General features: G+C 41.3%; 1 protein-coding gene across 8 annotated transcripts; it reads right to left on the reverse strand.

Annotated features, from left to right (window-relative positions):
* Positions 1-41: 41 nt before the first annotated feature.
* On the reverse strand, positions 42-21,051 carry LOC133648261 (protein starmaker-like). Of its 8 annotated transcripts, none has more exons than XM_062044182.1 (8): positions 20,944-21,051; positions 19,302-19,605; positions 17,384-17,723; positions 17,055-17,322; positions 10,569-11,288; positions 10,327-10,512; positions 10,237-10,271; positions 42-770 (listed from the first exon to the last, which is right to left on the reverse strand). In XM_062044182.1, the coding sequence occupies exons 2-8, from the start codon at positions 19,449-19,451 to the stop codon at positions 754-756; spliced, it is 1,716 nt and encodes a 571-aa protein (XP_061900166.1). In that variant the 5' UTR covers positions 19,452-19,605; positions 20,944-21,051; the 3' UTR covers positions 42-753. The 8 variants fall into 8 exon arrangements, 7 of the variants coding, with proteins under 7 accessions (XP_061900166.1, XP_061900167.1, XP_061900161.1 ...); XR_009825832.1 differs by lacking the exon at positions 42-770 and adding an exon at positions 8,597-9,911 and having other exon boundaries at positions 10,000-10,271; XM_062044183.1 differs by lacking the exon at positions 42-770 and having other exon boundaries at positions 8,597-10,271; positions 17,384-17,736; positions 19,302-19,433; positions 19,502-19,605.
* Between the last annotated feature and the right edge of the window lie 587 nt (positions 21,052-21,638).

Genomic DNA, 21,638 nt, shown 5'->3' on the forward strand with positions numbered 1-21,638 from the left:
GTGGAAGTTTGAAAATGAATGCATTGCGTGTAAGTTTAAAGTCGGTTTAACTTTAAAGTGTAGTCTAACATTCTTAGGTTGGATTATTTTAATTTTTTTTAGACATCTGCAGTACACCATACATCTGGGTGCTGAACTAAGATAAGATAATGGCATAACGTAGAATATATAAGGAGGCATGGCAATCACAACAGCTGTCAGTTAGCTATATACATTTGATAGTATAGTACGAGTAATAAACGAACGAGAATAAATGCATGCCTTTATTTTGTAGAATATCACACACGACAGGAAGTCAGAGTGCACAAGTGAAAAGTGTGGCATGACAGCATGCTCGAATGTAACTGACAGACACAAATGATAGTTTAATTCACTTATAGACTGCTTTAGTGGGTTTAAAATGTTACTTAAAATTACATGAAGTAATACGTATAACATTTGAATTAGGAATATTGATTTAGCGTTTATTAGGACAATTAATGCTGTAATTTTAAGCATCATATGCAGGATTTGGACACGTTTCACAGTGATTGATATCAGTAATGCATTCTTCTCGGTACCAATACTTAAAGAAAGTCAATTTTGGTTTGCATTTACTTATAAAGGGAAAAGATACACCTATACAAGACTACCTCAAGGGTATGTGGAAAGTCCGACAATCTATTCACAAGCAATGCATGCAAGCATGTCCAAATTCGACCCTCCAGGAGGAGGACAAAAGTCCTGATATACGTAGATGACATATTATTAGCATCACCGGGTAAGGAAACCTGTAGAAAAGATACATTAGCGTTATTAAATCATCTACATTGTGAAGGACACAAAGTAAGCAAAACAGAAGTCCAATTATGCAAAATAGAAGTAAAATATCTAGGACATTCTCTAAACAGAGATGGCCGCACTATTGTGGGAAGCAGAAAAACAGCAGTACTACAAGCACCAAAACCACAAACAAAGAAGTAAATGATGTCATTTCTAGGATTAACTAATTACTGTAGAAGTTGGATACCAAATTACGCTGAAATAGTAGCTCCTTTAAGTAAATTAATGTATGAAAAAGGGCAGCACGGTGGCAGAGGGGTTAGTGCGTCTGCCTCACATTACGAAGGTCCTGAGTAGTCGTGAGTTCAATCCCGACCTCGAGATCTTTCTGTGTGGAGTTTGCATGTCCTCCCCGTGACTGCGTGGGTTCTACTCCGGCTTCCTCCCACCTCCAAAGACATGCACCTGGGGATAGGTTGATTGGCAACACTAAATTGGCCCTAGTGTGTGAATGTGAATGTTGTCTGTCTATCTGTGTTGGCCCTGCGATGAGGTGGCGACTTGTCCAGGGTGTACCCCGCCTTCCGCCCGATTGTAGTTGAGATAGACTCCAGCGACCCCAAAGGGAATAAGCGGTAGAAAATGGATGGGATGGATGTATGAAAAAGATCTAAAAATGTCAACACCTGTAGAGTGGAATTTAGAAGACAAAGCAGCATTCTGTGAAACAAAAATAGAATAGGATGTGCGGTTGTTACAGCAACTGAAGTTTTGAAAGCTATCAAATGACCATCAAATGACTCAATGCAAGCTGCACAACTAGTAGCACTAAAGCATGTCAATTAATGAAAGATCAAAATGTTACAATACACACAGATAGCCAATATGCATTCTCAACAGTACACACATTTGCACAACACTGGCAAAATAGAGGAATGATAACGTCAACAGGAAACCTTGTAACTAGAGATGTCCGATAATATCGGCCGATATATGCGTTAAAATGTAATATCGGAAATTATCGGTATCGGTTTTTTTATTATCGGTATCGTTTTTTTTTATTTTATTTTTTTTATTAAATCAACATAAAAAACACAAGATTCACTTACAATTAGTGCACCAACCCAAAAAACCTCCCTCCCCCATTTACACTCATTCACACAAAAGGGTTGTTTCTTTCTGTTATCAATATTCTGGTTCCTATATTATATATCAATATATATCAATACAGTCTGCAAGGGATACAGTCCGTAAGCACACATGATTGTGCGTGCTGCTGGTCCACTAATAGTACTAACCTTTAACAGTTAATTTTACTAATTTTCATTCATTACTAGTTTCTATGTAACTGTTTTTATATTGTTGTACTTTCTTTTTTATTCAAGAAAATGTTTTCAATTTATTTATCTTATTTTACTACTTTTTTTAAAAAGTACTTTATCTTCACCATACCTGGTTGTCCAAATTAGGCATAATAATGTGTTAATTCCACGACTGTATATATCGGTTGATATCGGTATCGGTTGATATCGGTATCGGTAATTAAAGAGTTGGACAATATCGGAATATCGGATATCGGCAAAAAGCCATTATCGGACATCCCTACTTGTAACACATGGAGAACTGTTAAAATAATTATTAAAAGCGTACAGTTACCAGCTAAAATAGAAATGTGCAAACGGAATAGACGCAATATCACGTTTGCGGGCAAAACAAACAGCAGAAGAAGAAATACAAGTTTTTAAACTACAATCTAGTGACATGAATAATGATGTACTAAAAGACATGCAACAACAAAGTACTCCGAAAGAAAAAGATAAATGGAAAAAAAAATAAAAACAAAACGGAGCCACGTTGAACAAAGAAGACATCTATGTATGTCCAGACAATAAACTAATCTTACCAAAAAGTCTGTATAAGTGGGCAGCAGTATTGAGCCATGGTTGTACTCATGCCTCAACAGGAGGGAATATGAATCTTATAAAGAAGTACTATACTACCTACTACCCTACTTTTATTCTTATTCCAAACATTTTTTGTAGGGCATGCATGACCTGTGCGAGGCCAATTCCCCAAACCACAACACCCGTTCCAACATCTATGCATGGATTTTATTGAACAAAATAGGAGTGAAGAAAAACAGTATTGTCTGGTCATAGTAGATGCATTTTCAAAGTGGGTAGAAATATTTCCTAAAGGAAAAGTAGATGAAAAATCTATACAGTGACAATGGACCTCATTTTGCAAATCAATTAATCAAGAATATACGATTATTATTCCACATTGATCTCAAAAACCACTGTGCTTATCATCCACAAAGCGCAGGACTAGTGGAAAGGAAAAATGTAACATTCAAAAACAGACTAAAGAAATGTATGGAAGGAACAAAACATCCATGGACACAATGTACACTACCGTTCAAAAGTTTGGGGTCACATTGAAATGTCCTTAATTTTGAAGGAAAAGCACTGTACTTTTCAATGAAGATAACTTTAAACTAGTCTTAACTTTAAAGAAATACACTCTATACATTGCTAATGTGGTAAATGACTATTCTAGCTGCAAATGTCTGGTTTTTGGTGCAATATCTACATAGGTGTATAGAGGCCCATTTCCAGCAACTATCACTCCAGTCTTCTAATGGTACAATGTGTTTGCTCATTGGCTCAGAAGGCTAATTGATGATTAGAAAACCCTTGTGCAATCATGTTTACACATCTGAAAACAGTTTAGCTCGTTACAGAAGCTACAAAACTGACCTTCCTTTGAGCAGACTGAGTTTCTGGAGCATCACATTTGTGGGGTCAATTAAACGCTCAAAATGGCCAGAGAAAGAGAACTTTCATCTGTAACTCGACAATCTATTCGTGTTCTTAGAAATGAAGGCTATTCCACAAAATTGTTTGGGTGACCCCAAACTTTTGAACGGTAGTGTATAGATTTAGTAAAAATATACATGAACATTACAAGTACAGCCGCATTAAACGACAAACAGGAAATGCTAAGGCAAGAACAACGGACTATGCAGTCTGTTCGATAGATCTGATCCTAAACCCAGGTCCAAATACAACAACCTGTGTCCAATGGATAGTCTTGTGGGCTTAAAATGAATCACTGATGTTTACGGTAGCTCCCAATACCACCTCTACAACACTACTTCCTGTAAGAAACTTAAAAGGATTCCCACCACGGGAACAGACTAGCCAAATTACTGGTGGTACCTCACAGGCTATCCAATACGGGGGAAATGGGACACTCTGGTCATTACATATATTATATTATATTTATTATTCTACTTATTTTGTGTCTGGTTTTGTATTTGTTTTGTATCATCCCGTGAGGTTTATATTATATTTTTGTTATATTTGGATGTATTTGTTTAGTTTGTATGCTTGTGAATATGGGCTATCCATTAAGTAAGACTACTTATTATGTTGAAGGGGGCAGGAAATATAAGATTTTCTTCATCCTGTTCCTTCTCAAGCATAGGTGTGTAAATATGTGTTTAGTTGCTAAGGTTTAATTGTCTGTTGATAATGAATGAATGAATTACTGGCCCCGGGAGATAGTGAAGAAGCTAAATTCTTTAAAAGTCAAATAACCCTGAAACATCAAGGCCCAAATCTCGTGTTAATCATATCACTCCCTGATGGACAAAATAGACCACCCAATGCCACACTGTTCAACACATCCAGATGGGGTTTCCAATTATGGGCATGGTCAAGTGGACTAGACCCATATTTCCCGGTGATTGTTTGCATAAATCAAACCATGCGCAACACCGAACAACCCAGAGTGAACACCTTTACTAAACGCGCTGGAGTCACAGTTGTAAGCGTACCATTTGATGATGTGGAGAAATGTTGAAAGTAACAACTGGTGTGTAATAATTGGTTCCTCCTTTGGCTGTTAATTGGTTACTCATAACAAAAAAGTTGAATTGAAGTAATCAGCAAAACAACTCCTGAATGGAATTGCACTACATGGGACAAAATCTACCCTGTAACCAAAGAAAAAGCAGAAACCAATATTTGATAAACATGTGACAAAAGCTAATTACACCTGCATTAACATGCTAGGCTCTGGACAACAGTTAGGAAACTTATCGTCAGACAACTGCTTACACATAGTAAATGTATCAATATTTGTACAAAAATTGTTAACACGCCTGAACAGTTTGATACCCGAACATTGGAAAAGAACTACACATGATGAAAACTGGCAAAGTGTTGGAGATCCAACTTATATCGATACAATAGGTGTCCCCAGAGGTGTACCTGACGAGTACAAATTGGTAAATCAAGTTGCAGCTGGATTCGAATCATCCGTCTGCTGGTGGTGTACGATTAACAAGAATGTTGACAGAATAAACTACGTCCACTACAAGGTACAGAAATTACAAAATTACACAGGCCGGACTTGAAGTCGTCGCTGATGAACTCGCCGCAACCTCCCTTATGGCCTTTCAAAACCGTATGGCGCCGGACATGTTAGCGGAAAAAGGAGATGTGTGCGCAATATTGGGTGTACAGTGTTGCACTTCCTACCAAACTACACTGATGCAGAAGATAGCCTGACCAGAGCACTGGAAGGCCTTCGCACCCTCAACGGTAAAATGGAAGAGCACTCATCTATGTGGGATGGATGGTTGGATGTGCTCGGCAAATACAAGTCCTTGGCATCATCAATCTATATCATATCTATGGCTGTGTTTGCAGCAATACTAACGTTGTGTGGATGTTGTTGTATTCCCTGTCTGTGTTCTTTGCTTAACCGTCTGATCACCACAGCGATTAGCCCAGCAGATGATAGAACTGTTCAGATGCACCTTCTGGCGGACCACCGTCACCTTGGTCCAGGCAGGAATCAGACCCTGGTGACTATATATTAGGGGTGTGGGAAAAAATCGATTCGAATTGCGATTCTCGTGTTGTGCGATTCAGAATCGATTCTTTTTTTTTCTTTTTTTAATTAATCAATCCAACAAAACAATACACAATTGACATTATCATTAGACATTTATACAAATAAAAATAAATGAACAATAGTGTCACAGTGGCTTACACTTGCATCGCATCTCATAAGCTTGACCACACACTGTGTCCAATATTTTCACAAAGATAAAATAAGTCATATTTTTGGTTCATTTAATAGTTAAAACAAATTTACATTATTACAATCAGTTGATAAAACATTGTCCTTTACAATTATAAAAGCTTTTTACAAAAATCTACTACTCTGCTTGCATGTCAGCAGACTGGGGTAGATCCTGCTGAAATCTTATGTATTGAATGAATAGAGAATCCTTTTGAATCGGGGAAAAATCGTTTTTGAATCGAGAATCGTGTTGAATTGAAAAAAAAAATCGATTTTGAATCTAATCGTGACCCCAAGAATCGATATTGAATCGAATCGTGGGACACCCAAAGATTCACAGCCCTACTATATATATAATAAAAAAATATGATGACGTTGAACTCTGAGTGTAAACATAACTTGGCCCTAAAGAAATGAACTATTAACTGAAAATCGCAAGAAGAAGATATTGGGGATAAGAAGATTCTGGGGAAGTTATGTGATAAACAGGAGGGAAATGTTAGAATAATTATGTATATTATCATCATAACTTTATGCTTAAAAGCCTACTGAAACCCACTACTACCGACCACGCAGTCTGATAGTTTATACATCAATGATGAAATCTTAACATTGCAACACATGCCAATACGGCCGGGTTAACTTATAAAGTGCAAATTTAAATTTCCCGTTAAACTTCCGGTTGAAAAACTCCTTTGGATATGACGTATGCGCGTGACGTAGCCAGTAGAACAGAGGTATGGCTCACCCATTGAGGCCAATACAAAAAGCTCTGTTTTCATTTCATAATTCCACGGTATTCTGGACATCTGTGTTGGTGAATCTTTTGCAATTTGTTTAATGAACAATGGAGATTGCAAAGAAGAAAGTTGTAGGTGGGATCGGTGTATTAGCGGCTGGCTGTAGCAACACAACAAGAGGACTTACTTGGATAGCAGACGCTCTAGCCGATGCTAGCCGCCAACCGCATCTGTGATCGGGTGAAGTCCTTCGTCGCGCCGTCGATCGCTGGAACGCAGGTGAGCACGGGTGTTGATGAGCAGATGAGGGCTGGCTGGCGTAGGTGGAGCGCTAATGTTTTTATCATAGCTCTGTGAGGTCCGGTTGCTAAGTTAGCTTCAGCGTCGTTAGCAACAGCATTGTTAAAGGCCTACTGAAAGCCACTACTACCGACCACGCAGTCTGATAGTTTATATATCAATGATGAAATCTTAACATTATAACACATGCCAATACGGCCGGGTTAACTTATAAAGTGACATTTTAAATTTGCCGCTAAACTTCCGGTTCGAAACGCCTCTGAGGATGACGTATGCGCGTGACGTGGCCCGGCGAACACGGGTATGCCTTCCACATTGAAGTCGATACGAAAAAGCTCTGTTTTCATTTCATAATTCCACAGTATTCTGGACATCTGTGTTCGTGAATCTGTTTCAATCATGTTCATTGCATTATGGAGAAGGAAGCCAAGCAAGCAAAGAAGAAAGTTGTCGGTGCGAAATGGACGTATTTTTCGAACGTAGTCAGCCACAACAGTACACAGCCGGCGCTTCTTTGTTTACATTCCCGAAAGATGCAGTCAAGATGGAAGAACTCGGATAACAGAGACTCTAACCAGGAGGACTTTTGATTTGGATACACAGACGCCTGTAGAGAACTGGGACAACACAGACTCTTACCAGGATTACTTTGATTTGGATGACAAAGACGCAGACGTGCTACTGTGAGTATGCAGCTTTGGCTTTTTTTTGCGTATGTACGTAACTTTTTTAAAATATATAAGCTTTATGAACCTTGGGTTAGGTGAACGGTCTTTTGGGCTGAGTGATTGTGTGTGTTGATCATGTGTTTGAATTGTATTGGCGTGTTCTATGGAGCTAGGAGCTAGCAGAGGAGCTAGCATAACACGTACCGTACCTACGTGCGCGTCACGTACGTAACTTTTTAAAAATATATAAGCTTTATGAACCTTGGATTAGGTGAACGGTCTTTTGGGCTGAGTGATTGTGTGTGTTGATCATGTGTTTGAATTGTATTGGCGTGTTCTATGGAGCTAGGAGCTAGCAGAGGAGCTAGCATAACACATACCGTACCTACGTGCGCGTCACGTACGTAACTTTTTAAAAATATATAAGCTTTATGAACCTTGGGTTAGGTGAACGGTCTTTTGGGCTGAGTGATTGTGTGTGTTGATCAGGTGTTTGAATTGTATTGGCGTGTTCTATGGAGCTAGGAGCTAGCAGAGGAGCTAGGAGCTAGCATAACAAACACGCAGGTGTTATTATGCAGGATTAATTTGTGGCATATTAAATATAAGCCTGGTTGTGTTGTGGCTAATAGAGTATATATATGTCTTGTGTTTATTTACTGTTGTAGTCATTCCCAGCTGAATATCAGGTACCGTGAGTATGCAGCCTTGGCTGCTAAACATTCGATAACTTGACCGTATGTGCGCGTCACGTACGTAACTTTTTAAAAATATATAAGCTTTATGAACCTTGGGTTAAGGAAACGGTCTTTTGGGCTGAGTGATGGTGTGTGTTGATCAGGTGTTTGAATTGTATTGGCGTGTTCTATGGAGCTAGGAGCTAGCAGAGGAGCTAGGAGCTAGCATAACAAACACGCAGGTGTTTTTATGCAGGATTAATTTGTGGCATATTAAATATAAGCCTGGTTGTGTTGTGGCTAATAGAGTATATATATGTCTTGTGTTTATTTACTGTTGTAGTCATTCCCAGCTGAATATCAGGTCACCCCCGGCTCTTACAGCATCTTCCCTATCTGAATAGCTTCAACTCCCCACTAGTCCTTCACTTGCACTTTACTCATCCACAAATCTTTCATCCTCGCTCAAATTAATGGGGAAATTGTCGCTTTCTCGGTCCGAATCTCTCTCACTTCATGCGGCCATCATTGTAAACAATAGGGAACTTTGCGTATATGTTCAACTGACTACGTCACGCTACTTCCGGTAGGGGCAAGCCTTTTTTTTATCAGATACCAAAAGTTGCAATCTTTATCGTCGTTGTTCTATACTAAATCCTTTCAGCAAAAATATGGCAATATCGCGAAATGATCAAGTATGACACATAGAATAGATCTGCTATCCCCGTTTAAATAAAAAAAATTCATTTCAGTAGGCCTTTAAGCTTTGCCAGGCTGAGAATTATTAACCGTGTAGTTACATGTACATGGTTTAATAGTATTGTTGATCTTCTGCCTATCCTTTCGGTCAGGGATTTATTTATTTTGTTTCTATCTGCATTTGAGCCAGATGCTATCACATTAGCTCAGTAGCTAAAAAGCTTTGTCGATGTATTGTCGTGGAGATAAAAGTCACTGTGAATGTCAATTTCGCGTTCTCGACTCTCATTTTCAAGAGGATATAGTATCCGAGGTGGTATAAAATACAAATCCGTGATCCACAATAGAAAAAGGAGAGAGTGTGGAATCCAATGAGCCAGCTTGTACCTAAGTTACGGTCAGAGCGAAAAAAGATACGTCTTTCACTGCATTCTAGTCCGTCACTCTAACGTTCCTCATCCACGAATCTTTCATCCTCGCTCAAATTAATGGGGTAATCGTCGCTTTCTCGGTCCGAATCGCTCTAGCTGCATTGAAAACAATGGGAAAATATGAGAAGGTGAACAACTGACTACGTCACGCTACTTCCGGTAGGGGCAAGGCTTTTTTTTTTATCAGAGACCAAAAGTTGCGAACTTTATCGTCGATGTTCTATACTAAATCCTTTTAGCAAAAATATGTCAATATCGCGAAATGATCAAGTATGACACATAGTATGGATCTGCTATCCCCGTTTAAATAAAAAAAATTCATTTCAGTAGGCCTTTAAGGGCCGTTGATAGAAATTATCGTCAATTGTGCCGAAGTGGTATTTTTGTATATGTGCAAGCTGGCAATCCAAAAGATTGCCAGTTGTCTTTATCAGTGTTGTGTCCAGACTCTGCCTGCTGACGGCCAAGGCCGAACACCGCCGTGACGCAGACAGAGCAGAGACAAGTCTAATGTCATCATCTCTTGCTGGACATGACCTTGACCACTGCTTCTAATGTCATCATCTCTTGCTGGACATGACCTTGACCACTGCTTCTAATGTCATCATCTCTTGCTGGACATGACCTTGACCACTGCTTCTAATGTCATCATCTCTTGCTGGACATGACCTTGACCACTGCTTCTAATGTCATCATCTCTTCTGCTTCTACTAGAAGGTTGGTCAGTCATAAAAATGGTCAAAGTCATCAGAGTGGCTTGGCTGGTGTGTTTCTGCTGGGGAAATTTTCACATTGCAAGTTGCTGGAAGATAAAGAAAATATGAATCAACAACAAAAATAAATATATTTGTTTCTGTAATACCTTTGTGTTCCTCTTCTGCTTTCACGTCCTTTTCTCTGGAGACAAAAAGTGAGTTAGTATAGAAGACACAGAATGAACAAAATGACTTACTCTATTTTCTTTGTCTGAGGAGCAAGGAGGTTTTCTATGTTGTCGTCAAAGACGTCAGTGGAGTCTTCATCAGACCTCCTTGTGCTCTCCTCCCTGCCATCAGACCTCCTTGTGCTCTCCTCCCTGCCATCAGACCTCCTTGTGCTCTCCTCCCTGCCATCAGACGCCTCCTGGGGGATCTCAGCTCTGAAAGAAGATCCTGTGTTGACTCCTTGAAGGTGAGAGGACAGCCATTGTCTTACCTTTTCTGCAAAGGTGCGATGATGCTGTCATCTGAGTCGCTCTCCTCCTCACTTGTTTGCTCTTCATCAGTCTCGTCTACATTGTCCTCCCTCTGCTCCTCCTCTTCATCAGTCTCGTCTACATTGTCCTCCCTCTGCTCCTCCTCTTCATCGGTCTCGTCTACATTGTCCTCCCTCTGCTCCTCCTCTTCATCAGTCTCGTCTACATTGTCCTTCCTCTGCTCCTCCTCTTCATCAGTCTCTTCTACATTGTCCTCCCTCTGCTCCTCCTCTTCATCAGTCTCTTCTACATTGTCCTCACTCTGCTCCTCCTCTTCCTGCGAAGAAACTGAATCCTTCTTGTTGACCTTGTCTGAAAGGTCATCACCATCCTCCTCGCTCTCATCCCCTTGTGACGTCTCTTCATCCAGCTCTTCATCCTCACCACTGTCCTCTTCTCTGTCCAGTTCTTCTTCGTGGTCCTTGCTTTCCACAGCCTTGTTGCTTCCACTGCCCCACTCTGAATGCTCTCTCGTGCTTTGTGATTGGTTGAAAGGACTCGCACTCCCTGCATCCTCACCTGGAGATTTACTGAGAGAAGAACTTGTCGGACTCTCTTGGTCATTTCTCTTGTTCTTCATCTTTGGAGATCCAAGCGCATTCCTTCTGATTGTCCCGGTGCTGCCTTTGACTGATGAAGATTGACCTCCAGACACTGCAGCTGAGGACCTCCTGGATGATCTGAAACAAGTAGAACCTATGAAAATATTGTAGATGCTGTAATTACAGCTAGGGCTAGCAAATAGGGAAAGGTATTAATTAGAGCAGTGGTTCTTAACCTGGGTTCGATCGAACCCTAGGGGTTCGGTGAGTCGGCCTCTGGGGTTCGGCGGAGCCTCCGCCGCGGAGGATGCCCCCCTCCCCCAAACAATGTTCCCTCTAATTTTCCATATGCGTGGACCTACTCAGTGGCCTAGTGGTTAGAGTGTCCGCCCTGAGATCGGTAGGTTGTGAGTTCAAACCCCAGCTGAGTCTTACCAACATACTTGCCAACCCTCTCGTTTTTAGCGGGAGAATCCCGGTATTCAGCGCCTCTCCCGACAACCTCCCGGCAGAGTTTTTCTCCCGACAAACTCCCGGTATTCAGCCGGAGCTGGAGGCCACGCCCCCTCCAGCTCAATGCGGACCTGAGACTGAGTGGAGACAGCCTGTTCTCACGTCCGCTTTCCCACAATATAAACAGCTTGCCTGCCCAATGAACGGAGAAGTTAAACAGGACAATACTGCCATCTAATGGATAGCCAACGGAACACTGAAATTCAAGGGTTTTTTTTTCTTTCTATGTAAATAAAATAAAATAAATAAATATATATATATATATATATATATATATATATATATATATATATATATATATATATATATATATATATATATATATATATATATAGTTAGAATTCACTGAAAGTCAAGTATTTCATATATATATATATATATATATATATATACATATATATATATACATATATATATATATATATATATATATATATGAGGGCAGCACGGTGGCAGAGGGGTTAGTGCGTCTGCCTCACAATACGAAGGTCCTGAGTAGTCTTGGGTTCAATCCCGGGCTCGGGATCTTTCTGTGTGGAGTTTGCATGTTCTCCCCGTGACTGCGTGGGTTCCCTCCGGGTACTCCGGCTTCCTCCCACCTCCAAAGACATGCACCTGGGGATAAGTTGATTGGCAACACTAAATTGGCCCTAATGTGTGAATGTTGTCTGTCTATCTGTGTTGGCCCTGCGATGAGGTGGCGACTTGTCCAGGGTGTACCCCGCCTTCCGCCCGATTGTAGCTGAGCTAGGCTCCAGCACCCCCCGCGACCCCAAAAGGGAATAAGCGGTAGAAAATGGATGGATGGATATATATATGAAATACTCGAGTTGGTGAATTCTAGCTGTAAATAACCACGCCCCCAACCCCCTACCCCCCACCTCCCGATATTGGAGGTCTCAAGGTTGGCAAGTATGCTTACCAAAGACTGTAAAAATGGGACCCATTACCTCCCTGCTTGGCACTCAGCATCAAGGGTTGGAATTGGGGGTTAAATCACCAAAAATGATTACCGGGCGCGGCCACCGCTGCTGCCCACTGCTCCCCTCACCTCCCAGGGGGTGAACAAGGGGGTGGGTCAAATGCAGAGGACAAATTTCACCACACCTTGTGTGTGTGACAATCATTGCTACTTTAACTTAGATGTGCACACTGTGGCCACACCAGCAGCACACCTGTCCCAAACCTGACTAAATACCAAGTTAATGACCCCAAAAGGGACAAGCGGTTGAAAATGGATGGATGTTTTATTATTATAATCAAATGACAGCAGTCATTTGAATGGTATTATTTTCTAATATAAGTGTTTTGGCCCACTTACAATGACAATAACAAAAAATATAGTTTTTCATGAGCTGTGTACTAGTATTGTATGTCTGGGTGGGGGTCCTGCTTTGGAAATAATTTTTACCCCTTTCCGAAAAAAAAATATAGTTTTTCATGAGCTGTGTACTAGTATTGTATGTCTGGGTGGGGGTCCTGCTTTGGAAATAATTTTTACCCCTTTCCGATATCACATTTAGTCCGCACTAAAACATTCACATGTTGCACAATGAGATGTAAACACGGGATCATGTGTACATTCCTGTAACTTTCTGTTTGCAACATGTATCTTTATTAGTATTTCTTTAATATAATATTAATCATTTCATGATTAATATTTATAAATTAAGAATGTTTTATTTATTTTTTTCACTAAAGAAGGGTTTGGTGAATGCGCATATGAAACTGGTGAGGTTCAGTACCTCCAACAAGGTTAAGAACTCCTGAATTAGAGAGAGGCTGTCCTTTCCATCATTTAAAAAGGGAGTAGAGTGGTACGTCAACTTAAGAGTGTTCAAAAATAAGAGCTGTCTCTCGGCTAATTGTTTTTGCTTTAAGCTGCCAGCAAACATTGGAGTTACAAGCATTAGCTAGCGTAGCAAATGCTCCAGTAAAGCAAAACATCTGCCATTACTCCATAGCATTATGTTACATAACTGTGTGTTTACAAGCCTGGGAAGGACCGTGCTGAGAAGCAGTGGTTGGTGTTTGTTGAATTAAAGAAAGAACTCATCAAAAACATGACAAAGCTTGTCGCCAACTTGGCGCAGCAATTGCTCGTCTGTGCCGTGCTGAAGCTGGAGTCAAGGATGTTGAAATAATATCTAATTGGCAGAAGTTTATCCATAAAAGTGTGGAAAAGCTGCTGATGGTGTGCTTGACAGATAGGCAGCAGGAAGGAAATGCTGTAAAAGTCCATTATCCATATTGTACATTATTCTTCTACTGTAGTTAGTTGTACAACATTTCTTATCTAAAACTTAATTTTTCTTTTGTAAAGGCACATTATGTTAAAATTGTGTTTGATTTTTGGGGGCAACACCAATAAATTGATATCAATTGGAGACGTTGATATCAGACGAGCGTTTTGGGTTTCGAGCTCTGTGGCAGAACCAAGTTGGAGTCCTACTGTATATTTAACTACTTATTCTCCCAGCATTCGGATTGCATGAGAAAGCGGGAAAGAAAACCGCTCTCTTTGACCACATGGTCATTTATGAAAGCAGCAACAGAACCAATGTTGTAATGGTGAATACTGCTGAGGTCATTGTGAACACCAGGGTGCACAGGTGGATCCCGCTGCTGAGTCATGCTTCAAATGCAGCCTAGACTTACTGCAAACTACATCAGGAGCAATGTTCCCTCTATTTTTTCATGTGTGTGAGCATTGAGTGGAGCCCATGTGAGCAACATCAGACGTGCACACTGTGGCTACACCAGCAGCACACCTGTCCCAAACCTGACTAAATAACAAGTTACATCTCCATCCATCCATTTATTTTCTACCGCTTGTCTCTTTTGGGGGTCGCGGGGGGTGCTGGAGCCTATCTCAGCTGCATTCGGGCGGAAGGCGGGGTACACCCTGGACAAGTCCCCACCTCATCGCAGGGCCAACACAGATAGACAGACAACATTCTCTTATTATTGTAATCAAATGACAGCAGTCATTTCCATTTCTAATATAAGTGTTTAGGCCCACTTACAATGACAATAACAACAAATATTGTTTTTCATAAACTGTGTACTTGTATTGTTTGTCTGGGTGGAGGTCCTGCTTTGGAAATAGTTTGTACCCCTTTCAGACATTGCATTTAGTTCCCATTAAAACATTCACATGTTGCACAATGAGATGTAAACAGGGGATCATGTGTACATTCCTGCAACTTCCTGTTTGTAAAAAATATATTTTTATTAGTATTTATTTAATATACTAACAGCATTTCATGATTAATATTTATAAATGAAGATTCCTAATTAGAGATTATCGGCCGATAAATGCTTTAAAATGTAATATCGGAAATTATCGGTATCGTTTTTTTTATTATCTGTATTTTTGTTTTGTTTTTTGTTTTTTTTATTAAATCAATCGGTTTTTTTATTATCGGTATCGGTCTTTTTTATTTTTATTTTTTTATTAAATCAACATAAAAAACACAAGATACACTTACAATTAGTGCACCAACCCAAAAAACCTCCCTCCCCCATTCACACTCATTCACACAAAAGGATTGTTTCTTTCTGTTGTTAATATTCTGGTTCCTACATTATATATCAATATATATCAATACAGTCTGCAAGGGATACAGTCCGTAAGCACACATGATTGTGCGTGCTGCTGGTCCACTAATAGTACTACCCTTTAACAGTTAATTTTACTCATTTTCATTAATTACTAGTTTCTATGTAACTGTTTTTGTGGAGTGCCATCTCCGGGTTGGGGAGGAGACCCTGCCCCAAGTGGAGGAGTTCAAGTACCTTGGAGTCTTGTTCACGAGTGAGGGAAGAGTGGATCGTGAGATCGACAGGCGGATCGGTGCGGCGTCTTCAGTAATGCAGACGCTGTATCGATCCGTTGTGGTGAAGAAGGAGCTGAGCCGGAAGGCAAAGCTCTCAATTTACCGGTCGATCTACGTTCCCATCCTCACCTATGGTCATGAGCTTTGGGTTATGACCGAAAGGACAAGATCACGGGTACAAGCGGCCGAAATGAGTTTCCCTTAGAGATAGGGTGAGAAGCTCTGCCATCCGGGGGGAGCTCAAAGTAAAGCCGCTGCTCCTCCACATGGAGAGGAGCCAGTTGAGGTGGTTCGGGCATCTGGTCAGGATGCCACCCGAACGCCTCCCTAGGGAGGTGTTTAGGGCACGTCAGACCGGTAAGAGGCCACAGGGAAGACCCAGGACACGTTGGGAAGACTATGTCTCCCGGCTGGCCTGGGAACACCTCGGGATCCCCCGGGAAGAGCTGGACGAAGTGGCTGGGGAGAGGGAAGTCTGGGTTTCCCTGCTTAGGCTGCTGCCCCCGCGACCCGACCTCGGATAAGCGGAAGAAGATGGATGGATGGATGTTTTTATATTGTTTTACTTTCTTTTTTATTACAGAAATGTTTTTAATTTATTTATTTTATTTTATTTTTTATTTTTTAAAAAGGACCTTATCTTCACCATACCTGGTTGTCCAAATTAGGCATAATAATGTGTTAATTCCACGACTGTATATATAAGTATCGGTTTATATCTGTATCGGTTGATATCGGTATCGGTAATTAAAGAGTTGGACAATATCGGATATTGGCAAAAAGCCATTATCGGACATCCCTATTCCTAATAAATGAGACTATAATAAGCACACATTTGATTGGTAAATCATAGTGTAACGACCTGGAATGACACTTTATGTCTGGTGTTGGAGTTGTCCCACTTTTTGTGAGGCTGTAAACGCATCACTGGCTAAGTGCCATATGTGCATGTGTTGGCGCAAGGGAGAAAGAGCGAGCGGCTGCTGTTGATATAACAAAGTTGCTTTTGGTCTGGTTTGTACGGCAGAAAATGACCACTTTTGCTAGATATCATTTTTTTTACTAATGTTTTGGTGATGTGTTTATGGCCGACAATAAAGAGTTTTGCTCAGTAAAGTGATGGATGGAATTCATGTCCTCAAAGCGTCTCGACAGACGTTACAATATTTGAACAATGATGACGAAAACGGTTTTCTCTGTCGTGTCCGTGTGTCGAAAATTGTTATGCGCTTATTTTTTTATTTGATTTTGTGCGTGGCGTAGATTTGCCGTGCGCAGAGGACGCTTGAGCAGTGCGCAGTTGCACAGGCGCGCACCTTAGAGGGAACGTTGATTGGGAGGTGGCCTAATTCACAAGATCCTGCACTAATTAGAGACACTGCATGGTTATTTAGCATTCAACCTGGTGACTATAGAATACTCTTGATTGAGGCGTTAATTCCAGCATTTATGGCATGTGAATGACTCACAGTAGTTGTTTAATCACCATGAAGAAAAGGGGGTGTTAAAAAGATAGGACATATGGGGGCAAGTCCTCAAAATGAAGGCTTACCCCTGAGAGTTGCATCTGTTCTCTGCAAAGGTGCTTCCTTTCTTCTTTGTCCTCGCTCGTCTCGATCCTGTGCTGCTGCTGCCGACATGTTCTGTTGATCCTGTGCTGCTGCCGACATGTTCTGTTGATCCTGTGCTGCTGCCGACATGTTCTGTTGATCCTGTGCTGCTGCCGACATGTTCTGTTGATCCTGTGCTGCTGCTGCCGACATGTTCTGTTGATCCTGTGCTGCTGCCGACATGTTCTGCCTGCTCACTGGCTAAACGTGCTGTGGAACAAATAGATATTACACAAACAAAGGCGAGCGCTTGGGTGTTTACTATTCCTACCTGGGGGAACATCCAGCTCCTGGCATGAAGGACCGCTGGAGCTGCATGTTTCAGCATGGTGTGCTGGGGAGTCCTCCATGCACAGATGACCATCAGAGCCTGAGGGCATCCCTACTGAGGACCAGGGGCCGTCATCTTGATTAGAGGCCCATCTTGTTGCGCACTGGGGGTGTGACACAGGGGCAATGACATGTTGAAGAAATGGAGGGAGTACGGGACGGTGTGCTGACTCAGCGAGAAGATGCTTCTGTTGGGCCATGGTGTGATGACCTTGTGTGTCCTCCTTCGTCTGTTGCTGCCAACAAGGAGCACTGGCCTCCAAGTGATGCTCGTACTCCATCTGCAGCATCCAACTGTTAGGTCAGCATCAAAGTTGTGCGTTAAAGGCCTACTGAAATGATTTTTTTTTATTTAAACGGGGATAGCAGATCCATTCGATGTGTCATACTTGATCATTTCGCGATATTGCCATATTTTTGCTGAAAGGATTTAGTAGAGAACATCGACGATAAAGTTCACAACTTTTGGTCGCTGATAAAAAAAGCCTTGCCTGTACCGGAAGTAGCGTGACGTCACAGGTTGAAGAGCTCCTCACATCTGCACATTGTTTTCAATGAGAGCGATTCGGACCGAGAAAGCGACGATTACCCCATTAATTTGAGCGAGGATGAAAGATTCGTGGATGAGGAACGTTAGAGTGACGGACTAGAACGCAGTGCAAGACATATCTTTTTTCGCTCTGACCGTAACTTAGGTACAAGCTGGCTCATTGGATTCCACACTCTCTCCTTTTTCTATTGTGGATCACGGATTTGTATTTTAAACCACCTCGGATACTATATCCTCTTGAAAATGAGAGTCGAGAACGCGAAATGGACATTCACAGTGACTTTTATCTCCACGACAATACATCGGCGAAACGCTTTAGCTACGGAGCTAACGTGATAGCATTGTGCTTAACTCCAGATAGAAACAGAAGAAATAAGCCCCTGACTGGAAGGATAAACAGAAGATCAACAATACTACTATTACTTCTACTATCAGGAGACACCGAACCAAACCCTGGACCTGTAACCACACGGTTAATGCTGTCCCGCCTGGCGAAGCCTAGCAATGCTGTTGCTAACGACGCCATTTAAGCTAACTTAGCTACGGCACCTCGACAGGGCTATGCTAAAAACATTAGCTCTCCACCTACGCCAGCCCTCATCTGCTCATCACCACCCGTGCTCACCTGCGTTCCAGGGATCGACGGCGTGACGGACGACTTCACCACGATTATCAGTGCGGTCGCTGTCCTCACCGGTGTCAACCCAGACACCGGTGAGGACAGCGGCGTGGCGGCGGACGGCGTTGTGGCTTTCGTAAAGTTCATACAGCACATATATTTCCCCAAAGTTACGTACGTGACATGCACATAGCGGCACGCACGTACGGGCAAGCGATCAAATGTTTGGAAGCCAAAGCTGTACTCACGGTAGCGCGTCTGCTATCCAACTCAAAGTCCTCCTGGTTGTGTTGCTGCAGCCAGCCGCCAATACACCGATCCCACCTACAGCTTTCTTCTTTGCTGTCTCCATTGTTCATTAAACAAATTGCAAAAGATTCACCAACACAGATGTCCAGAATACTGTGGAATTTTGAGATGAAAACAGACGACTTAAGCTGGCCACCGTGCTGTTCCAAAATGTCTGCTACAATCCGTGACGTCACGCGCAAACGTCATCATACCGAGACGTTCTCAGCAGGATATTTCCCGGGAAATTTAAAATGTCATTTTATAAGTTAACCCGGCTGTATTGGCATGTGTTGCAATGTTAAGATTTCATCATTGATATATAAACTATCAGACTGCGTGGTCGCTAGTAGTGGCTTTCAGTAGGCCTTTAAGTGTGAAGGGTCTATGTGTAAAACCTACCCGCACAGTTTTCATGGCAGCAGTGGCAGTCATCATCTCTCTCAGTGTGTCCTGAGCTTTGTCAAACTGCTGCAGCAGCTCGTTGTTGTTATGGTGGGCCATGCGCTCTCTGCACTTTAACTCCTGCAAGCGCTGTTGCAGGTGCAGCATTCTGTTGAAAATAAATATCAATGTCAACGTAAAGATCTTTCATTACTCACAAGAAATGTTTGCTGCCTCTGAGTGGGAAAGTCATTTTGTAATACTTATGACTTGAACACTGTAGACCAGGGGTGTCCAAACTTTTTCCACTGAGGGCCGCACTCTGAAAAATCAAAGCAAGCGGGGGCCATTTTGATATTTTTTATTTTAAAAACCAATACAATATATGTATAAAAATATACATTTAGGCCTCCACTCAGGCTTGATCCCAAATGGTTTTGGTCCAAAAAAAATAATTGCCCTCTAGTGGGTTCTTCGGACCACCACACACTGCCAGGAGAGCCCGTAATTCAGGATACAACACTGTTTTATTCTCATAAATAGCAATAGGCTTCTGCTTTCCAGCAAAATGTATTTTCCCCCTGCGTCCGCTCATCAGCACCTCCAACTCCAACTACGTGTCTCATTCCGGCTGCTGCTAATAAAGGCGACAGGTGATTAGATAACAAGGCCCACCTGGGCCATCTACTCACCTGTCGCTGTCTTCGAGGCCAGGCCTGGCACACCCCGTTCCGCGACAGGCCTTTAGGCCACGCCCCCCTCCACAGTGTCATTATTGAGTATTGTTATTTTTATTATTATTCACGTTTTAAATCTCTAGATCAACTATAGGTCTATCTGTCAAAATAACGTTTTTAAAGATTTAAGTTGTATGCTCTTTTTGTCAAAGGAAACCCTGTTTTTTATGGAAAAAACAAATTATGCAATATTTTCACCCAATAAAATTTTTAAGTGGACTATTTGAGATTATATAATTGGAGCCTTAAAAATGTCAATAACTCATAACACCATTGATTCATTATTATTTTTGAGTAATGACACTTAAAAACAAATCACACTACAATTATTGGGGATCCACAAGGGTCCTACTCATTAAAGTGTTAAAAAATATATTATCAATTTTTTTTACTGTTTACTTTCAACCCAATAATCTCGAGATCATCTTCAGATCTATCCGTCAATTATAAGTTTCATTGTTGTTTATGTTTTTTGTTTGTTCGTTTTAGACCCCTCTTTTAAAAAAAAAAACAGCTCCGTTTTTTATATGGCAAACACAACATATGCAACATTTTCCCCAAAAAATATCACAAAGTGGAATATTTAATGTGACATAATTGGAGCCTTGAATAGGTCAATAATTAATAATGACATTGATTTTGATTCATTATTAGTTTTTAAAGAAAGAAACAGCCCGCATGGCAGCTTTGTGTTATTAGAGTAAACATTGCAACATTTTCTTTTTACATTTAAGCTGTTTGCTCTTTTATACCACTTTTTGTGTTTAAAATTGTTTTAAATCGAATTTTTAAAATGTGCCGTGGGGCCGTTAAAAAATGACCTGCGGGCCGCACTTTGGAGACCCCTGCTGTAGACAGTGCAAACATCATTTCACAGCAGTACAAATCCATCCCCACATTTCACTAAAAATGAAGGGCCTTACCACATTTTGTGATCTCGTTCTCTACAAATGTCGACGTGTGTGCCATTGAGATGCCGAAGTGAGGGGAAGTGATCCCTGTGTGTCTCCATGGCCGCAGACTTTCTATGGAGCACAGGAGATTAACGGGGATTAAAGTGGCTTTGGGGGAGGGAGCGGAGGCAGGAACGCCCCTTTTTAAACGGGAATTATTACAATACAAAATGACACGTAAAAGCCGAAAAATGTCCAATCTATGTATTCACTGTACTTGTATTATGCATGGGAACGTCGTGAAAACTAACAGTTGTACCGCGGACGTCTGTAAAATCCGCTACACCTCCCTGATACTGAAGTACTTGTCAAATTATGACCGCCATAACCACAACACCAGAGAGAGCTCCACTAACCACGTTAAACCCAGATTCCGATCTAACAAAGGTCTCAACTCATTCTCCTTCTATGCCACATCAATATGGAATGCACTCCCAACAGGTGTAAAAGAAAGGGCATCTCTATCCTCCTTCAAAACCGCACTAAAAGAACACCTCCAGGCAACTTCAACCCTAAACTAACACCCTCCCTTCCACATCCCACCTCCCCGGTTTGTAAATAATCAAATGTAAATAATCAAATGTAGATACTTATTCTTATGCTTTCTGATCTCTCTCTCTATGTCCACTACTTGCTGTACATATCCTACCAAGTCAGTCCTACAC

The sequence above is a fragment of the Entelurus aequoreus genome, linkage group LG04, assembly GCF_033978785.1.
Source record: "Entelurus aequoreus isolate RoL-2023_Sb linkage group LG04, RoL_Eaeq_v1.1, whole genome shotgun sequence".
Classification (NCBI taxonomy): Eukaryota; Metazoa; Chordata; class Actinopteri; order Syngnathiformes; family Syngnathidae; genus Entelurus; species Entelurus aequoreus.